Source organism: Gouania willdenowi, chromosome 6 (genome assembly GCF_900634775.1).
Source record: "Gouania willdenowi chromosome 6, fGouWil2.1, whole genome shotgun sequence".
Taxonomy (NCBI): domain Eukaryota; kingdom Metazoa; phylum Chordata; class Actinopteri; order Blenniiformes; family Gobiesocidae; genus Gouania; species Gouania willdenowi.
Genome location: NC_041049.1, coordinates 57,783,668 through 57,804,756, shown reverse-complemented (window position 1 = coordinate 57,804,756; position 21,089 = coordinate 57,783,668). Strand labels below are relative to the sequence as shown.

General features: G+C 38.3%; 1 protein-coding gene across 2 annotated transcripts in view; it reads right to left on the bottom strand.

Moving 5' to 3' along the window:
* Positions 1 to 5,395: 5,395 nt before the first annotated feature.
* necab2 (N-terminal EF-hand calcium binding protein 2) overlaps positions 5,396 to 21,089 on the bottom strand; it is a 149,620-nt gene continuing 133,926 nt past the window's right edge. For both annotated transcript variants that reach the window (XM_028448836.1, XM_028448835.1), the window contains 4 exons: positions 20,759 to 20,871; positions 11,704 to 11,781; positions 9,784 to 9,875; positions 5,396 to 7,098 (listed from right to left, as the gene is read on the bottom strand). In XM_028448836.1, coding sequence (XP_028304637.1) covers positions 7,070 to 7,098; positions 9,784 to 9,875; positions 11,704 to 11,781; positions 20,759 to 20,871 — 312 coding nt within the window. In that variant the 3' untranslated portion in view covers positions 5,396 to 7,069. The remainder of the gene's footprint in view (positions 7,099 to 9,783; positions 9,876 to 11,703; positions 11,782 to 20,758; positions 20,872 to 21,089) is intronic.

The window sequence follows — 21,089 nt, the reverse complement described above, 5'->3', positions numbered from 1 at the left end:
TTATTAAATGTGACTGAGCATTTCAGTGTGTGTACATGTGTATTTTGTATGTTGAAATGTACTCTGGAATGTTGAACTTGTAATGATGGTAAAGAAAAAAACTAAATAAATTGTTTTAGTGTTTGAATTCCAGTCACTTTGATCTTTTCTGCAATATTTTTCACTGAGTTTGTTTCAGTGAAAAATAAAGAAAAGTAGAAACAAAAGCTAAGAGTGAAACTTAAAGGCATGCTTCGGCCTTATGAATGAATGTTACCTTTTTCCACGTTGACTTTCAGCCTAGAGCACAAAAAGAATGTTATTGAGGATGGCCTCCCTGAGGTGGTTACATGGCTGAGCAGCTCCATCAAAGAAAACCTCTGGTCTCTTGAAGTTGGATTGTTTTCTTCACTAGGTTTTGTTTTTGCCAGGAAAGCAATACCAGTATGTGGCAAAATGCATCCATTGGGTGTGCAGTTGTTTCAGAACTTGGGCTTAAAACCTCAGTTACTGTGAGAAATTTTAGCATGAGGTGTTTAGACAATGTCTTGCTCCTTACTTTGTCCCAAAATGAATTTATGCCTGTACAGTAACGCATGGATAATCTTTAATTATCGCGCTGACGTTCTTAAGATGACAAGAATGCATTTGTTGTCTGGAGCTCTAAAGTTGTGACTTAAACATGTCCATTGTCCTAGTCCAATCAAATGGTTTGTAAATGGATTACTTGTGTATTAAACCAAAGTCTCTTCAGTCAAAGCAATGAAACCTCGATTTGGTTCCACAGGAGTTTGGATCGTGCTTCAATCCAACCTCACACTTCTTTTTTTTTTTCATAATTAAATGGCAATGCATTCTTTCCTGAATATACTTTAAATACATTTAGCATTTGAGGATACAAAAGTTAATATTTAAAACGTTCCTTCTGGGCAGTGCTGCTGTGAATGTTGTTATAGGTACAATGTTTTCTTTCAAATGAAGGAACAAAAAGTTTACTCAGTTTCTTTATAGGGTCTTTTAAAAAAAAAAACTAAAATACATTTAACCTGAAGTCATGTACTCTACTCCTGCACATTTAAAAACAGGTCATATAAAGTAGCCTTAGACTGAAGTTTGTCTACATGATGGCAAAGGGCGTTAATATCTTTGATGCAAACAATGTAGCTCCTGCCATATTTGCACTTTTTTTGATCGTTTCTCAGTCACCACTAAAGGGTAGTCTAACTGAGGTCAATTGATAATTTGTGGCAATGCACGGAGGCCCCTGACTGCTGCTCTATTTACGTTCTAGTTTCCAATGCTCATGTTTTTTTAATTTTTTATTGAGATACCTTCTATGACAATTTGTGTACCTCACTTTGGGAACCTAAGGTATACAGGATTTGAACTTATCTGTGTATTGTAAATGCAGAAAGCAGTGGTTAAACTTGAAGGTTTTTTCTTTTACAATTCCCTACTCTCACTGGAAGCAGCATCCATGACCATGAAAAGTAAGCAGTGGCCTCAAGAACAGTGAGTTCATAGTGATGCCTCTGGTTGTTGTTTGACTTGTTTATTTTCTTTCATTTTGTCACCTATCTAAGGGTGATTTGTAGAGATTGTAACTCTCTGCATTTGACATTTGAGAGTTTAGAGAACTTGGAGCCATAATTTCAAAGTACAAATGACACCAACACACACTGTTCAATTTTATTGTTTTATTGAATTGCATCACTCTACATCATCTAGAATTTCAACGAGATATTCTTTAAAGAACAAATAGTACTTGCATCCCTGCAATAAGTCTCTACACTTAAGAGAAAGCAGTTTTACTGAAACATACATTAAGAATTAATATCTCAATAAACATTGCCATAAGTGTTCATTCTTGTATGCTTTTTCTAATATATATTTTTCATATAATAGATTTTATTCTCTTCATATAGGACTAGAAAAGAAAGAAGGTAAGAAATGCACAAATCCCATTAAAGGCATGACCTAATAATACTACAGCAAAGAAGTTACTGGACATTCAGTAGACATGCACTCAGTTGAAGGATTCAAGAGAAACAGCCATAGATGGGAAGAGTTATGACTTTGGCTGGTTTTGGCTACTTCCTGATTGGCTTATTACATCACTTCATGAAATGAACTTGTGGACAAAATTCCTGCCTGATCGGGTTTTGACCACTTAATCCTGGGAATTTAAGTGCATTTCAAAGCCATAACTCTTCTTTCTCTCTGTGATAAAATCACAGGCCCCAGAGTTTGAGGGACGTTCAGGAATGTATCAACAGCAAACAGTGTTTAATTTTCTCACAGTTTATCCACAAGCAGCCGCGTTTACAGAACCAAACTGATGCAGGTTCCGTGCAGAAAGGAACTCTGAATGCAGCAGATGGGAAAGTACTGAGCTGAGTTCGAACGCTGTGATTTATCTCGATTACGACACAAAAGCATCATCTAAGTCACTTAGAAATGCTTTCTATTGAGAAGGTGGTTTACTGTGAAAGCGCTTTCACAGGATGGGTTAACATTCTTTTACCAAATTGCCATTAGGTTGTAAGAAGGCTGTCGTGTCATTTTCAGCTTATGTTTCTTGCTATTTTCTATTTATAATCTTCAACTTCAGATTTAAAAGCTGTATGCAAAACATGACTGCAATGCAATTACGACAGCCAAGGTAAATGTATCAGTTACGCTCCCTTTGTGAGTCCAAGTATTGGTGCAGAATGAGACAAATTGTAAATAAGCAAGTCATATGTAATCTGAACCATGTAAACAACATTCTTGCTTCTTTTAAAATATAAAATAATCTCAAGGGAGTTTACAAATCCAAAATCTCTTTTCAGATCTTATTTTTGCAGATAGATACCGTACATTCCTCTGTTATTGATGACTCAGATTTTTTTCTAGCCGAGTATTTTTGATAACCAAATTTAATTTTAAATAAAATTTCACTTAAACCTGAAATTTCAATCTGTGTGTAATACATGTTGCAGTGTTCCTCCATCAGCTCAGTGCGTCCCACTGCTCTAAAAACAAGGTAACCTTCCTGGATTGAAACCCACCCACCACCACCACAACATCATTACTGACACATCACAGCTGTTCTGTCATCCACTGATAGAAGTAGAGAAAAACAGTGATGGCACCATGAAAAGTAGTCTTATCTAAGGAGTGAATCATCAATGTGTTTTCAAACAGGTAATATACAACTAAACATGTATTTATCCCTAAATACTATCATCGCACCACCTCTAATAGTGTATATTAAAGTCACAACATTTACTCCTTTTTACATTGTGCTTTCTGATTGTTTACCTGTTGTGGGTTTACAGTGTGGGTGGAGTAGATTTAACTGGTGGGAATAAGTTACTTTAAACCAATGTTTGGCCAAAAGTTAAACTGCAGATAAAGTCAAAAACTGTCTTTCTGAATCTAAGAAAAAGGAAACTTAATTTTACAATTAACATGTGCACATTCTGAGTTCAATTGTAAATAAATCAACTTGGTGACGGTCAGATGAGCAGCTATGCTTCTGTCAGATGGTCCCCACGATAGATGTGACTACAGATTTAGTTTACCCCCACTAGTATAACGGTGGTATAAATGACTCAGTCATGGTGTCTTTAAAGCGCTCCCAGTGTTACATGTAATGTTCTATAAATCTAAGCCTCTATATTTAACTGAAAGTGTCTATTTGTACAGTTGCCGTACAGACAACCCCTGGTGCTACTGGTATGGTTACCGAAGTACACGTACGTAGCGTCTTAGGGTTAGGGTATAACCCAATATTGCAACAATTTTTAGGGTAAGGTTTAGTCTTAGTCACACAACCTAAACTGGCCAATGATTGACCTATAAAGTGACCTAAACTGGCCAAATACGGGTGCTGCGTATGGATAGAATGTCAGTATATTGATACGTCAACCGTACGGATAGCCACTGCCTATTTAATATTAGCCAGTGGAACATGGTAACAGTGTATGTGTACTCAGTGTTATTTTAAAATGTTTTATATTTTAAACTCTGGTAGCATCCCTCACACTGGGATAAAGCACCCTAGAGGAGTGATGAGGACTGAAAAGCTTAGTGTTAAACTCCCAAACAGTTTAACACTGGTTTGGGAGTTTAAAATAGTAACTTTAAATGTTGACCGCCTGCACATCTTCATGTGGTTTTTGACTCTGTAATGCGTAAGCAGTGAAAAATCTCAGATATATCATTATCACTCTATGGTAGTTGTAATTATTGTGGACTTTCTGCTTTTTCATGGACAATACATTTTATAACAAACTATTGTGCAGATTAGGCAGGGTTTCACTTTCAAAGCTTCACTTTTTTGCAACTTTGTTGTTGTACCCTATTTGATTTGGATAGTGGTTGTCTGCATGTAAATGCAACAGAAAGTAGTGGTAAAATCTGAGTTAAGTTAGTTAACAAATGATTGTTGTGTAAATCTTTCAAGTGTCAATGATTGTGACTGAGTGTATGCTTAAGGCTTTGTTTTCAGTTCTATCCAGATTAAGTGTATGTGTTTTGAATGAAGGAAGGAAACAGTCTGTTCAAATATGCAGTGCTCATCAAAGTGGCAGCTTTGATGGACGAACATGTCACCATTGCACGAAAGATGTCAATAAATACAAATCAGAACATTTTTTTTTTTTTTCATATGTACACTCTTCACCAGACGCACACAGCTAATGTAAGCTACCTATCACCATTCCATACTATAGTGATACACAAAAAGAAGGCAACAATCCAACCCGGGTTAGCTGCAGTGAGACCACTATGGTGTCTTTTTTTTCCCCATCAACCAGCACTCCAATATTCTTTGTTCATCTGAAGCTTAAGTGTTGCTCAAAAACACAAGAGAATCCAAAGTATGCATTCTTTGGACTCAAAGGTAATCCTATGGGCCTGGTCATCTCACCACCTTGATATGTTGCATGCAATTAGGTTTGATCTCAAGCCTCACAAAGATTTGGGTTTTGTTGCACCGTAAACATTTTATAGACATTACTCTCACAGCAGCCATTGTTTTAAAAAAAAAAAACATATGAGGGTGGGTGGGTGGGGTAAAGGGGACATAAAGAAGCATACGATATAGAAAAATAAATATATAATAAATGTTGAGAGTGAATGTGGTTATCTAGAACATCACAGAAAATCTTGAAAGCAAAAGAAACATTTCTACCTTTTGGCTATTGACGCAGCTTTAGCAAGAAAAGATACTATTGACCACAAAACTGTGTAATCATGGCTACCATAGTAAACAAGGCCTAAGTGTATGTTTGTCTAGCCTTTAAAAATCTACATCTAAAATTAATAAATAAACGATTTACAAAGTGCCATAAAATAAAATTGAATTCTTAATCGTGAGTTATTCATATATTTTTTTTTTTATTATTTAAAGTTAAGTAAGTACACCCCAAACCAACTTTTTTCTGCTGAATATATGTGTATTTGGGTATTAAGTAGTGTTGTTGATTAATCCTAGTCCCACGCTTCACATTTTAGTAAAAGTATTTGAATTTTGCGTATTTAGCTGTAAAATGTCAAGTATACTGTCCACTAGGAGTTGAACACTGGCTATTACAACTGAGTTTTGCTATTGGTTGAACGGTAAGCTCTTGAAACTTTAACTGTTGGCCCCGCCTCTCCTATAAATAAGTGTGCGGGGACAGAGGTGAGGGGGCGTTTACTGAAAGGCGTGTCTTACTTCTACAGCAGTAACGCCCATAATCAAGGCTTTTTTAAAAAAAATTCCCTCCTAGTGGCAGCTCAGCAGAAGGCAGGGGTGTACTTACCCTTTAATGATTTTTACTTGCTCACGTACAAGTTCTGTCAGTTCGATGACAGGTATATGCAAGCAATAAATGTAAATATTGTGTTATACCAAAATCTGAGACCCATCAGATTCTGTGACCACATGGAACATTATTTTACCATGTAAATGCATACATGCTTATGAAAATTAAAAAAATTGTAAAAAGTAATCTCACTTTATGGCTTCCGTGTTATTGCCAATTTCATTGTCTATACATAAGACATAGGGAAATTGGGGACATTACTGCATGTCAGATTTATATGTTCTTGATTACATTGTTTTAAATTTCATGTCCCTAAGCAATCAGAAATGAGTTCTCTATAGTAATATTTAAAAAAAAAAAAAAAAAATCCAAAATTCGGACTGGCTTTAGTAATCATCTGAAGTTAAATTTGTAACATTTTAGGTCATTAGGTGCTCATAAGGTGTCTTTAGGTGACTCATGGCCATACTTATGTAACTAAGGCTCTAATATTAATATTTTCAAGTTAGGACGTTATGAAATAAGTTTGACTTCTGTTTAAAAGGTGATTGCTTGTCTTGGTATTCACAACAAAGCAATACACTTCATTTTTGCTAGCTTTAGCATGCTTATCTAGCCAGTGCTAGCAAACCCCTAAAACCTTAAACTCCACATCTTATACTCAATTGTAACGTTACGGGCAAATGCTACAGCCTCAAGTTCAACTGAACAGAGATCACTAAGCTAGCTTGTTAGCTGTCAGAATCTTACTTTTCTGTTTTCCTGAGATCGCAAGGTAATCTGACCGCTAGTTAGAACAGGTTTGTTTTGTTAGAATGGCTGGTGTGAGAGTCATGTGGTCGAATCTCCCTGCTTTATTAGATATTAGGTAAACTGCTGTGCAGATAAGCATCTAGCGAAAAGAAAAGTCTAAAAATGCTGCATTTCCCAAACAAACAACCCAGATGATAACTGCTACATGAATAACTCAACCTTGGGCTCATTGCTACATGACTAACTCCACCCAACATGGCTCAAAGCTACCAAAAACATGAAGATAATCTTGAACCAGCAATCACATTATGGAGGAGATGCAAATTTGTCTTTGAATCTCACGCTGTAAATTGCACTGTGAACTCATTTTCACCAGTAACACTATTCATTTTCACTATGTAAACATGTACTTCCAAAAACAGTAGAGGGTAAGAGGGGAGGAGAAGGTGAGAGCAGGTGATGGGGGAAGGAAAGCAAGGTTTAGAGGAAGGAAAATGAAAGAAGTGTCCAGGAGTCTTGGCGTGTGTCGAATGTCTTCCCGCTCAGTCTCTGCTCACACTGCACCAGGCGGCTGCAACAAAAGGGACGACAAGTCAGTAAGAGGTTTAAATGAGCCTCAAAGGAAAATGAAGGGCTGAAGACTTTTACAGAGATATGGTTTAAAAAGATTGAGTAGAGATGAGGAGAAAGTTGGCACATGGAAGACAGTGTGACAGCAAGGGGAAGCTGAGGTGGATAACCACCTCAAATCACTGCTTATCAGATCTTTTTAAATGATGCAGTTTCCAGTGGAAAGTCTTCTTCAGTTTTTGGTAACAAGTTAGAACTCTAGCTGATTATTCAGCAGGTCAAATTGACCTTTTTCACACTTCCGCATTTTAAACCGGAAGTGGTGTGCATCAACTTCCTGTGGCTATAGCTTTAGCATTAGACAGTGCCAAAAATGCTCATTCTCGGCGTGGTTGCTCTTGTTCTGTTCCTGGTTTTTCTTGTGGGGCAAGAAAACAGCCGTACCTGTCTAAACACGCTTTTCCTACAGACCAAGACCAAAGGAGGTGGTGGATCTAAGCAGTTAGGAGGGATGAGGGTCCAGAATCTGTATTCTACACTACACCGGCACTTCACTCAAGATGATTTTGTCAGCGGATCCAGTCACCATCAGATGCCTTAACAATGGAGTTGTTCCATTTCTTTGTTACAATGTTTGTACTTCATATGTTGTAGATAACAGTTAGTTCACGAAGCTACTTCTTTTCTTATCTTCCTAGCTGTGGATATATTCTTCATGGAAGAACTTATACCCCTTATCAAGTTTATTTGTTTGGGTATTCTCCGCTGTGATTGCCTTCGCATCAACGAACAAAAAAGCTGGCACGTTGAGCAACGCTGTTGAAAAAATAAGAGCCATTTTCCCTTAGACCTGCAATAACAGGAAGTTACTCGGCACCAGGAGGTGCTACTTCCGGTTGTTGTGAAAAAAGTCTATTAACCACTCATGGCTTGGTCAAGAATTTTCCAAGAGACTGCACTTCATTTTTTACACGCACACTTCATTTGTGATAGAATTAGTGTTGTTTCTATACTCTTTTTTTTTTTGTTGGTCCAGATGCCAATACCAATACCCAGTTGAATAGCATTGGCCCATACGGATAGGTGCCGATACCGCAGTGTTTAAAAAAGATATGACCTGTTTTTCTTCCAATGTTTTTCATCAAATGTTTAATCAGGTTTGTGGTATTGAAACTGCCCATTTTACTTCAGTCCAGAAACAGTACACGTGGCTGTTACACTTGCTGGAGTTTCTATATTGAAATATTTCTAAATTTTCTCTCGTGTGTAGGGACGTTTATTTGTTTGTTTGTTTTTCCGCAACAGGAAAACGTGGCCACGTGATTGGCTCAGAGCGGCAGCTAAGGGGCCAATAGCGATAGCTTGCCTCGGCATGCACTTAACACGTAACCATACGTGTTTCTGTGATCAGGAGTCAGGGAGAGAGAAAAACACAAGGAGCTGTGTTTGAAGAAGAGTTTGATGCTGTAAATTGCATTGGGATGTTAATAATTAGTACTTAGCGATACCGATGCCAGCCTTTTAGTGCCGAATCGGGGCCCTCCCAATACTAGTATCGGTATCGGCACAGCATTAGTTAGAATATTCATTCAGTTGTTTAAATGGGGCAGTAAGTGTATTTTTAGTCATACGGGTAAAAGGTTGTGAGTTCAAGCCCTAAGTGGGCCCTCTGTTGGTTTGTCACGACTTTTAATCATTCTTGTTAATAATAAAGCTGCTGGACACAAACATTTTTCATTAGATAAATCCATAGATCCATATGCAAAAGTTTGTTTTCATCTCCACCGTAAACACTGTTGTCATTATCGTGCATTCCATTGTGGGATGTGGAGTCCCATAATAGGATGAATAGAAGTGTTTTTATTTCATTCTTTACGTGATTTCTTGTTTCTTCGCCAGACAAGGGTGACAATAATCAGCTTGACGCCATTTTTGTTCTAGTGGGTTCCTCGTATTCCCCGTGATATTGGAATTAAATAACTGTATGTATCCATCTCTGCGACTCCCCATCCCACAATGTGAATGTCAAACATTGGATCTGAAAACAAACTTTTGAGCAACAATTTCATCGTTTTACATCTATTTTAGAGCAAATGATCTTAATAATACTCTTTAGTTGAACATCGGCGCCTTTCAGGTCACCCAAGGTCACTTAATAGTACATAATAAAACCCCAACAGCATAGTATAAAACCACAATAAAATTTAGGCTAAAATAGTATAAAAACAACAGTAAAAGTGAAGCTATAACACAGAGATAGAGCAGGGGGGTCCGGTGGAATTTCAAACAAGTGGGTTTTGAGTCCAGCTTTGAATTGTGAGAATGAGTTAATGTTCCTGAGATCCAGGATGGTGGTAAGGCGGGCTGGTGGAGTGTTCCTGTGGACATTTTAATATCTTCTTTAGTCCTCACAACACCTCACCCTTCCTGACCAGATAACTTTGTTCTTCAGATGGCAATACATACAAGTGCAGAACACCTGTTACCCACTGACACACATCACGCCCACGACCTGAACGATGAGGGAAGCACAACAACCCTGAAAACAGCTGTTTTTCCATCCGTAATCAAACACTGCCTCTAAAACCAAAGCATTGCAGTAAAGAATCAGAGACAAATGTGGACAATTGTGGCTTCAAGGTGCTGCTAATGAATGAAATAGAAGTCTCTATATGCTGTTACTGACCTGGCACAGCTACAGAAGACACGGCCTCCGGCTGGCACAGAGTATCTACCTTCACATGCTGAAAAGCTTTGTTGGGAGCAGACTGGAGATGCCTGAAACAGAGAGGAGAGGGTGAGAAATGCACACATATATACGTATATATATATATGTATATATATATATATATATATATACATAAAACCACACCAGGGTTAAGGTGAATTATAATTGCAATCTCATAGTTGATCATTAATTAGAATTATGTAATCTACCTATAAAAGCAAGGACGGTCTGTGTGCGTGCATGCGTGCGTGTGGAGCAAATATCTCCCCGACGCGGTGCAGGTTCAACCTGAAATTTGGTCAACAGGTTCCAAATACCCCAAGTGTGTGTATCTGTTATTTTGGAGTAATTTGGTCATTTCAAAATGTTTATTTTAATTTTATTTCACTTCTGGACGGCACCGAAATGAAACCTATTCAACTTTTGACCTCAGGGTGTGAGGGGGCGCTAGCGAACCATCTATATCTATTTCACCGCACAGCTCCTCACGCGAGCAAGAGTCACGTGTGTGGCCACTCCTCCTCCACTTCCTCCTGTGCCATGCTATCGTTAGCTTCTCAAACACGGGAGCTCTCTGAATAGATCATTTGAAACCGTCAGCAACTGGTGAGTCTTTTGCAGACACATTTCCCATTGTTTAAACTATAAAACTGTTGCTCAATAACGCGCTGTTTCACTAGAGTCGGTTTTGACCTCGACCCCTTCAATACTCCATCTGGAAAACTGCAGATTCTCTGTGGTGCCGTGCATGGAAGCTAAGCTCTGACCACTCGGTTCGAAGGTACAAAACGATTTTTGTTTTTTTTAAAAAGACAGCCGAATTGTACATAATACTTTAATTTACTTACTCACTCATGTAGTTTGGAGTTTTACGTTCTGTTTTGCGCAGTTTTGTTGTTTTTCTGATTGGCGCTACAATGTCTATGGAGTTTGGCTATCAGCGTCTCAAACATTTCACGGAGCGCATACACACGGTATTTATTTATTTATAATAAAAATATACTAAATGAGTAAAATAAAACAAAAAACTAAACATTATTTATAAAAAGGTACACACAATTACAACAGAAATGCATAAAAATACAGAAAATTAAATATTTATACAAAAAATACACAAAATGACAAAAGAATCACACTACAATGGCAACAAAAAAACTAATTACACAAAAACACAACAGAAAGATACACAAATACACATAATGACTCCAAAAAACATACATTACAGAAAAATACACCAAACAAAAAAAATATAACAGTGAGTTAAAAAAAAAAACACATTTATCATGTTCATATACATTACAGAAAAATACAATGCGGGTGCACGGAGGAGATGGATGTACACACACACACACACACACACACACACACACACTCGCACACACGCGCATTGATAAACATCTGTGGTACATCTACATGAAGCACACATGGTCTCTCACTGCTTAGCACAAGCCTTTACTGTATGAGCTGAAATATTAATGGAAGTGAGATGCTGTGAGCGAGCAGTGGAGCAGAAACTCAGATCATCAGCAGCAGCTACCTCAGCATCTTCTCCTCAGGACCAGCACCATCACTAAATCATGACCAAATAAATTCCAGCGCTTTAGCAACTCTGCTGCAAGAGAATGGCTGAATGATGCTAATCAGAAACATGAATATTCACTGTATTTGGTAAAAATCAATATGAATTAATCCTGTTAAAGTGGATCAGCACTTAAACAGACTTTTTGTGACATGTGGCACATCTCTGAATAGGAGCTTTATGCTTTGGGTCAATAGTTTTATAATGATGTTTCCAGCTCAAAGTGAAGTTAGAGCTTTTAATTCAGGCTGGAATGAGTAAAATGTTTAAGATGGTGCTGAGTCAGCACCACAACTCACCTCTTCCACTCTTCTTCTCCATCCCAAAACTCATAGACCACGAAGGATAAACCATCTGGCAGACGTACCGCAGTCACACTGTAGCAGAAGAAGAGGATGTAAAAGAGCAGAAGAAGAAGAAAAGAGATGCACTTATTTCACCACTTCAGGTAATTACAAAACAACACTCAGCAAATGACAAAACAAAAAAAAGACCTAATTACTTAACCTTTGATTTACAGCATCCGTGTGAAACAAAACATTTTACATCACCAGTTCAGTATGAGCTCACCAGTTTCACCTGCACAGCCCAAACTCCACAGAAAGTGTGCACATCATTCATTATTTCATAGTAATTATGTTCCATTATTCTTGCATTGAGTAAACCTTTGAAGACAGGAAAAAATTCAATACTGCCTCTGAGCAAAGCCTTATTTTTCCTTGTTTTCCATATCGCTAATTTTGCAGCACAGCAATGCAGTTTAACAGTGTTTAGGTGTTTTTCTTTTTTACCTTATATTTTGGCCCAAAGATGAACAAACCAAGAGAGAAAGATTCTCCAAGGCCCTCAAACCACTCCTTGAGTAAAACAAACAGTGATGCCAACCGGGGACATTGGGCAAACAGGTGCTCTGAAGTTTCAGATTGGAAACAAAAAAGACAACCCTCCCCCAGCTCGGGATCAAGGTGCGCTCTATACCTGTTTGTAGGTATCACCCCATGTACAATCCTCCACTGGAGGTCTGCCATCCTTTTCTCTATTGGAGACTTGTATAGGCCCCGCCAGCTGCCTTTAGGGGAAGAGCCTGGGTCAAAAAACCCAGTCCACTTCGACTCGCCAAGCTCTGCTAAAGGTCCTATGTTTATCACCTTGACGCAATGTGGAAAGAATACACTGTTTCCCATCGCCTCCAAGCTGTTCATACAGCAACCTCCCACTTTCCTTAGCAACAGGCCAGTCGTGTTGTAGCAACTTGGACCCAAGTCGTACAACAGTCTTTGAGCAGTCTTGAATCGGAAAGAAGCAACTTTGGATTGTAGATCCACCAAATTTTAACATACCTCTGCCAGCGGCAGGTTAAGAACAGAGGAGTGAATCCAGTGCCTGCCAGACCAGAAAAAGTTAACAATGTCTCTTTGTATTTCCTCAAGCAAGCCTTTTGGTGGTGTCAGGGCAATAAGCCTGCGCCATAGAGTCAAAGCAACCAGAGCTCTCAACCTATATGACAACTGGGGCATCAACCATTTCCATTTAGATAACCGAGCATACACCTTGTCCCTTACTCAATCCCAATTCTTTTTTTCAAAACCTTCAGTGCCAAGAAAAACTCCAAGCACTTTCAACCCTTATTTGCCCCATTGGAGACGACCAGGTAACATGGGCACCACTTGATACTCCCATTGCCCCACAAGCAAAGCGTCACTTTTGTCCCAGTTTACTTTTGCAGATGAGGCCCTCTCGTACATACAGAGGGTCTCCTACAGGCATTCAACATCACTTTGACTCTTAACAAAAATATTTACGTCATCTGCATAGGCCAAATTTGAAGGCAGAACAAAAGAAGCATTAATCGTAGCAGAGATGAAGGGAGCAGAAAGTTTATCTCTTAATTTGCATAAAAAGGGTTCAATGGCCAGGCTAAAAAGTTGCCCTGAAATGGGACAGCCCTGCCTTTTACCAAGACAGGCCAACTTAAGCCTGTTCCTACTTTAACCATAAAAACTGCATAAAGGGTAGACAATACGGGAAGGATGACAGATAAATAAAGAGGATAGGAAATGCTCAAGCATGATTTAAAAAGGAAAAAGGAGAAGAAGGAAAAACCAGTAGTCTTGTGACAGTGCTGTGCCTTATTGATGGAAATGCACTTACCCATGAAACGAGGCAAGTGAAATTACAGCCATAAAGGACAGACAGGAAGAGCCTGTGACCAGGTCAGGGTAAATGTCAGCTGTTATTGAGGTGTTTTATTAGGGGCTCGGTGCAGTAATAAACAAAGGTTTCACCTTATTGCCTGTAAAGGAGCATTAATGTGCCGAGGTTTGTTTGAAAAAAATGAGGTCCTGGAAATAACCTGCAGAGGCTATTTGTTCACACGTCTAATGATGTCATGGGTGGATCTGTAACCCAGATATGTTGGGATAGCACTTCCATTGTTGAAGGTCAAAATACAAGCAAGACCATCATGAGTAGATAAAACTTTGCTCAATCAATTTTTTTAGTGCAAAATTACCAATTTTAATGTGTTTTTCTGTACCGCACAAAGATCAGCATTTAGAAACTGTTGATCTACTATGACTTTAAAGCACAACCATCACTAACACAAAAAAAGTAATGGTCTTCAATAGAGAAAATATCCAGGACATTAAAAAAACTTCATTTCTTTACAAAAGTCCCGTAAGAGTAGCCAGGTTATGAGTTCTCGGACATCACAGTCACATAGTTATTATTACTGTATTATTAGTTAGGGGAACTGGACTCTCTCATTCACAAGGATGCCTATTGCAACACTAGCAATGTCTAACAATTGTCTAATATCAGTGGTAAACAAAAGATGTTTCTTAGATGAGAGACCATCAAGTATTGATTAGAAATTTTAAAACAAACACTCTTTACCATCAAATCAGCAGATCACCTGATCTGACCACACAACATAAACCTTAGCATTAACAACAGCAGCAGAAGATCAAAACAAGGAATTGGGCATTTAGAGGTTAGAAAAATATTGCCTTTGACCAAAGACTCTTAAATTTGGCTGTCAGTCAAGTAAATTGCATTGCCAGAGCAGGTTGGTGGTGTAATGGTGCAGTAGTTCTTTTTAATGGCTCATTAGTATCAACTCAGCACTATATTGTCTTAAAGAGCATCGTGTACACATCTTCTGAATGCTACTTGCAGCAGTTTAAATCATCTCAATGTGGCTTCTTGAACATGACAAAGATATTCCTCCAATAAACTAAATCTGAGATGAACAATGGGTGCATCTAAGATTATTGTCTTAATACATCTAAAGTAGGAAAATGGATGGAAAAAACAGAATATATTTTCTGAAACAAAAAGGATCTTTATTTTAAATTGGGCCGCAACATGATACAGAAATGCCTCACAAGCATGTTTTGGAACAACATCAGGCATTTACACGTTATTTTCATAAACAAGTGGGTTCAGATTATTTTGACCGTTCAAATCAAATGAGGCGCTGGTACAAAGACAGGTATTGCCTGTTGGTGTGTTAGTTGAACTGGTGATGAGTTCACCTGGTGACACGTCACAGCAGAAGAATCTACAGTCACGTGAGGTTGATTCACAGGTTGATGATAATTAAAGGTTTCACAAATAATGTTTTAGGATGATCCTAACTTTGTAAATCATCAGAAGCATATAAAATATAAAATTAAAGGTATTGTGGAGGAAATTATTTTGGCTTCTGGATACTATTAGTCCTCCTAATTGTCAATCATTCTGACGTAAGGCCGTCGTATGTGCTCGTCCCCAGCGACCTAGTCGCTCAAAGTTGAAAAAATTGAATTTTTTAAGCGACTTCAAGTGACAACTCCCCCGTCCTTTACTGTCTGTAGAGCCGAGGCAGCAGCCCCTCCCACCCACTACAGTGAGAAGGCTGCAGACCTCCGCTGCAGCCAGGACCTCTTGAATTAAAGCAGTTAACACACACACACACACACCCCAACACTGGAGTGATTAAGTGATGCAGTGAACAAAAAGCACCATTGTGTTCAAGCGACTCATCACGGGTGATTGAAGGGACTGCAGTCGCTACAGTTGCGTTTGGAGTGAACGCACCTTTACAAGTGTTTATGTGTCTCGTGAGCTACGGTTTCAGTCATTTATTGAAGCTCGCCTGTGCACGCCTGTGCACGCCTGTGCACGAGGAAAACTGGGCTTGTGCACGCTCTCTCGCACTCCTTTAATTGGCGTTCCCTCTTGGAAGTAGGTAGGGTGTTGCGCATGTGCATTGGAGAGGGCATTTAATTTGTAAACTTTGGGAAAATCCCCCTCTATACCTTTAATAACAGTAGTTTACTAAACATATTTAGCATTTTTGGTTCAATTTCAGGAAGTTTAATAACCAGTAAAGTGTTCTAAACAGGGAAAGATGATGAAATGGAAACCAAATGGAAAAATGTAACCTGAAATGGAAATGGGTTAACCCTGAAATAGGATTCGGGAAATTTAGACACGAGAAATGATTCATGTGTAAATTAATTTTTTTATTCAAGCACAATTAATCTTTCCATTAGATTGATTTTTATTTTATTTATCTCACTCTGTTTTACCTGGTTAATGAGTGATAATAAATAAATAATTTACCCCACAATTGACCTCCATAACGCTGACCGCTTGTACATGTACCGTCCTACATAGTGGTGATAGTAGGGGCAGTTAAAGTCAGGGACACCACGTTTATTACATGTGAGCTTTGCAGGAAGATAGAATAACCTTTAAATGATTGTAACCACCATTAACCCTGAATAAACCAACCAGATGTTATAGAGCAAACAACAGTAAAAGAGTGAACCGTACAGATGTAAAACTGAGCAGCAATAGGAGGAATGTGGCACTGCATCAACCAACTGTCAATTATTCATGTCAAATTATGAACAAGGACTATGCTGCCACTGCAATTATGATTACGTCGCACAGATATTAACAAGTGGAAGTTCATGCCAGAAACAAAGAGTGGCAGACTGATTGGTAGACTCAAAAAACGCAGGGTGTACCCCCGCCTAGCGCCCAATGAGAACCGAAGATTGGCACCGGCAGACCCCCGCGACCCTGAACAGGAATAAGTGGGTCTGAAAATGAATTAATGAATGAATACTGGGCACTTTTATAGATGCATGTGGTTCCTTTTCAGAATTTCACAACTTAAAACGATCAGAATCTGTTGTAGAAGCAAAAGTTAAACTTTTTTGAAAAATGTAATCAGACATTAGACCAATAGTGATACTTTAATTACAGTTAGTTATCATTTACTTGTTCTCGCAAGTCTAAAAACAATGTACTTCACATAATTGTATACTTGTAAAGGTGAAATTTGTAATTATTAATATCATGATATATCACGATGTATATTGTATTTTGTTTAGTATCGAGACATATAGCATCGTGACACGCAAATCGTGACTGGTATTGTCAGATTCATGGCAATGTACACCACTATTAGATAAGCCTTGAGGTGACAGTGTTAAATCTGATTATTTACTTTGCACAATACCAGTAATTAAAGGCACTTATCCATCCATCAAGCTATGAATTAAAACACACTTATTATTTTCACACAGAAGCAAAAAATACTGAACAATGAAAACATCTTCTACACCACTGTCAATGAGATGTTGGTGAACAATAGATGCATTAGAGTAGAACAAAAAGCCACAGAATTAAACATTAACTAAGAGACAAACATTAAAAGAAGAAAAAAAAAAAAACTAGGAAACTTTGAAGTACCCAAAGCAGAATAAAATACTGAGTAAACAGCTTTTATACAGCAATGGAAGAGCAAAAGAAAATAAAAACTGTATTAAACCGTCTGGTAGATAAAGTATGTCTAAGAAAGCTGGGCAATTACAGGAAATAGGTACAAAAACAGAAAAAGGAGCAGATTTCTTAAAAAATAAAAATGAAACAAAGGTTGCAAGGTGCTGAATATAAACAATCTAAGCTTTTCTGTCATTATTTCACACATGGATTATAATATTAAAACTGCTATTTCAATAGGCGACTTCAGTCTTGCTTCAATATTTGTTAAAGGTGCAGTCTGCAACTCTTATAAGAGTGACTTTTTGTCATATTTGCTAAAACAGTCACTATGTAAGGACAGCTTTACATCAAACTAGTAGTTTGTGTGAAACTACTGCTCCTGCAGCCTTTGGCAGATTGCCAGAATGCACCGTGACTGAGCAAAAAGAACCAATCAGAGCCAGGATTGTGTTTGATGGACTCTCTGACAGCTGTTGCTCACAGGCCCCGCCCCTTTCCAGGGGCTGTAGCGCCTTCTTTTTTTACAGTGTATGGTCTGGAGTAGTAGAAGATGGAATTAGCAACTTTTCTGCTTGCAAAGTAATTACTGCTGCTTGATTTACGTTATGTTTGATTTGTAGTTGTTACACTAGAACTCTGTAGTGCATGTGTTGTTCGTGTGTGCGCAGCAGCCTCCGTGTGAGCTGCTGTAAGTGACACTGTGTTGTTGCTGCTTCTACTGAGGTTTGTGCACATTGAGAGAGAGAAGCGCTGCAGTAATATGCTTTTAACATAGCATGTTATATTACTGTGATGTTGATGTTGGGCTAACGTTAGCTTGTTAGCGCATCTGAGGGAGGGACTTTTGAAAGTTTGGAGGCAGGGCAAGAGAGCAGCGGGGAGGGAGGGGGAGAGAGGGATCTGAGAGTTGCGGACTGCACCTTTAATGATTCAGTTGAAACTGACTGTTCCTAAAGGTTTATACAGACATAAGAAAGCCAAAGAAGAACAAAGGGACACCTTATAATGTCAACACTTTCAAACCAATGACCTTGAATGAGATGAATCATTTTATTCATCATTAGACCTGAAAGATTACCATTAGCATTCAAAAGGGAATATTCTATAGCTTATTTAGAGATCATGTCCAGTTTGTGCAGGTTCAGAGTCAGATGAACCTGTACATATCATTTAATGACACTGCAGATGAGCATTCGCCTAAGTGATGTGGATTTAATTTTAGTGTTATTATGTTGTTCAAATCTGAATTGTTTGCTGCACTTTTCACACTATTCCTCAGCAGTAGAGGAAGGTAGTCTTTAATTGTTCCTCCAGGTACGATAGAGGTGGAGTTTCTTTCTCTCTATCGAAGCTTATTGTTTTTATTGTTTTCTATAACCACTAACCTTCTGTGTGGTGGCCACAAATCCATTAAGTGATTACAAGTGTATTATCTATATTCAGAACTGTTGTTGTGAAAGGTCAGAGCAGTTTCATTCTTTGTATTTCATGTAATGCATATTTCTGCTACAGAAAGCAGTAACTATAATCAGGGTGCAGTGAAAAAAAGTAGGAAACAATAATCACTTTACTACAATAAAAGCCAGGACAACAACTTTGTTGTATTTTGTCCTCTATCAATAATGAATTCAAATTTAATACAAAATGAAATTCAAAAGTATTACACTTTGTAAACCATTGCAGATTTTAGTCTTTATTGTATACCTGGCTTTATTCTTGGATGTAAAATGTTAAAAATACATTTGCAGACTTGGTTTTAAATTAGTGCACTGTTGCCAACATTTCAGGTTTGTCTTGTGTAGCACAATGTTACTTTGGTTCTACAAAGATCGATAACTCTACACAGATGCAATGACTTCCTGAGGCCTAAACGTCTAAGTTAAATTAAAACGTGGTGACAGAAGTTACAAAAGGAGGATCGATATCACCCAGCACTGCAGGCGCATTTAAGGGCTTTCATTCTTATGTTTTCCTTTAAAGCAAGAGGTTATTGCGATTATAAAACAGCAAAGCAAGGGAAATTTAAGCCTGGGAATTGAATCTGAGTACAACCCTGGTTTCTTACAGGTCAGGTAGTGAAGTGAGTCTTTTTAAACACCAGTCTATTTACAATTGTGCAAGAACAGGATGTCACTGGTAAAAGGAATAGGTAAAGAAGAATAGATTAGAAAGTCAGTGAAGGAGTGTTGGATGAACTGCTCGATAGAGTGACAAAGAACCAGAGAGGTGGGCAATTCAATAAAATCAAGAACAAACGGGTGATTAAAAGAACAATAACCATTGATAAGGTGGCTAACTGAACAGACCATTCAACAAATATCTCAACAAGAGCCCTCAGACAGTGCAGACCTCTGCTGAGTGACAAATATCCTCTTTTCCAGATATTGACAGTTACAGTATCTAGAACAGAGATCTTCACATCATAATTATTCACATTTTAAAGGCTTGGAATACATTTATATCTCCATTAATAACAATACAGCAGGTTCACTGTGCATTTCAATTCCAATTTGGATCAAACTCTCAGGGGTAATTGAGGAACAAACCTGACATAACTGAGTCCAACTGCATTAAGATTGGCCAATTACAAACCAAGATTTATAGATTTTTGAAACTGATCTAGAATCAGTATGTTGATCTGGAAGCCCTAAAATTTTATGGAATTTTCCATCTATCTTTTGTTGGAACTTAGTCAAAATCCGTTAAGTACTCTTGATACAGTATAATCTGGCTAACAGACAAACAATTACAAAATGAATGAACAGCGGTGATGATGTAAACTACAATAGTAGCTTACCACCACTAAGTGTGGGGTGAAAGAATAATGCCTTAATCCTGTAAAGCACTTTGAGTGTCTATGAAAAAGAGCTACAGTATATAAAATCCAATCCATTTTTAAACCCGATATAGCTGAGGCAAATTTTATTTCGACCAAAATTTACATTTTTGAAAATGTTGCCAATTATGAGAGATAATGATTTTTCGATTTTTGAAATTGAATCAGAATCAGTATGTTGGTGTGATGTGGATCCCCTCTTAAATTTAATGGAATCTTCTATGGCACAAGGTCTATCAAAAGACTGACTTTGTCCAGTTCACTGACTGACTGCCAAACTTCAAAAATTCTAATCTACATGTGAGGGATTACTAACTCTGCTGCCAGTGCCACATGCCTCTTCAGATATTAAACCCCCCAAGCCTTTAAGTGTGAGCACGAATATCAGCTATTGCATATGTAACCAGCAAGAATGAAACTCCAATATAATGTGCCCAGAATATACAGCAGCGCGGTGTTTATCTGTGATCCAAACCACACTGGGAGACAAAGATGTGTTTTTTGTTCACACTGTGGGGATAATGAGGAAATACCCCCTCAAAGCAGAGCTTACCCTGTAATTTCAGTTCACAAACAACTAGTCTGTGAAATTGCAGAGACAAGCTGAGACCGTAGGAAGGAGAGGTTGAGGTGGTTGTTAACAATGTGTGAAAGCAGCTGTGTGTGTTAGAAAATAGTATATAAAGTGATGAAGGTGGAGGTGGTGCAGACTGTGCAGATAGAGAGAAGTAGCTTACTGGAAGCAGTCTCTCTGAGCAGAGACATTCTTCAGGTACTGCTTCAGAGCCTCGCAGAAGTCGCCGAGCTTCTTCTGGGTGACGACCATCTCCTGACGAATCAGCAACAAGGACTGCAAAGAACAGAAAGGTCAGCAAGGTGTGGTTGCAACTTACAGTTCACGTGTTGTGCTCAACATTGACTTTTTTAATGGACTTTCTGTGTTTCTTTTGTAGTGGCAGCTTTTGCACAGAGCACTTCCTCCTACACAGCACAGCAGCGCGTATACAGTAACTCGGACTGCAGCACAGCAACACAACTACTACTCCTGGTGAATGTGGATGCGGCACA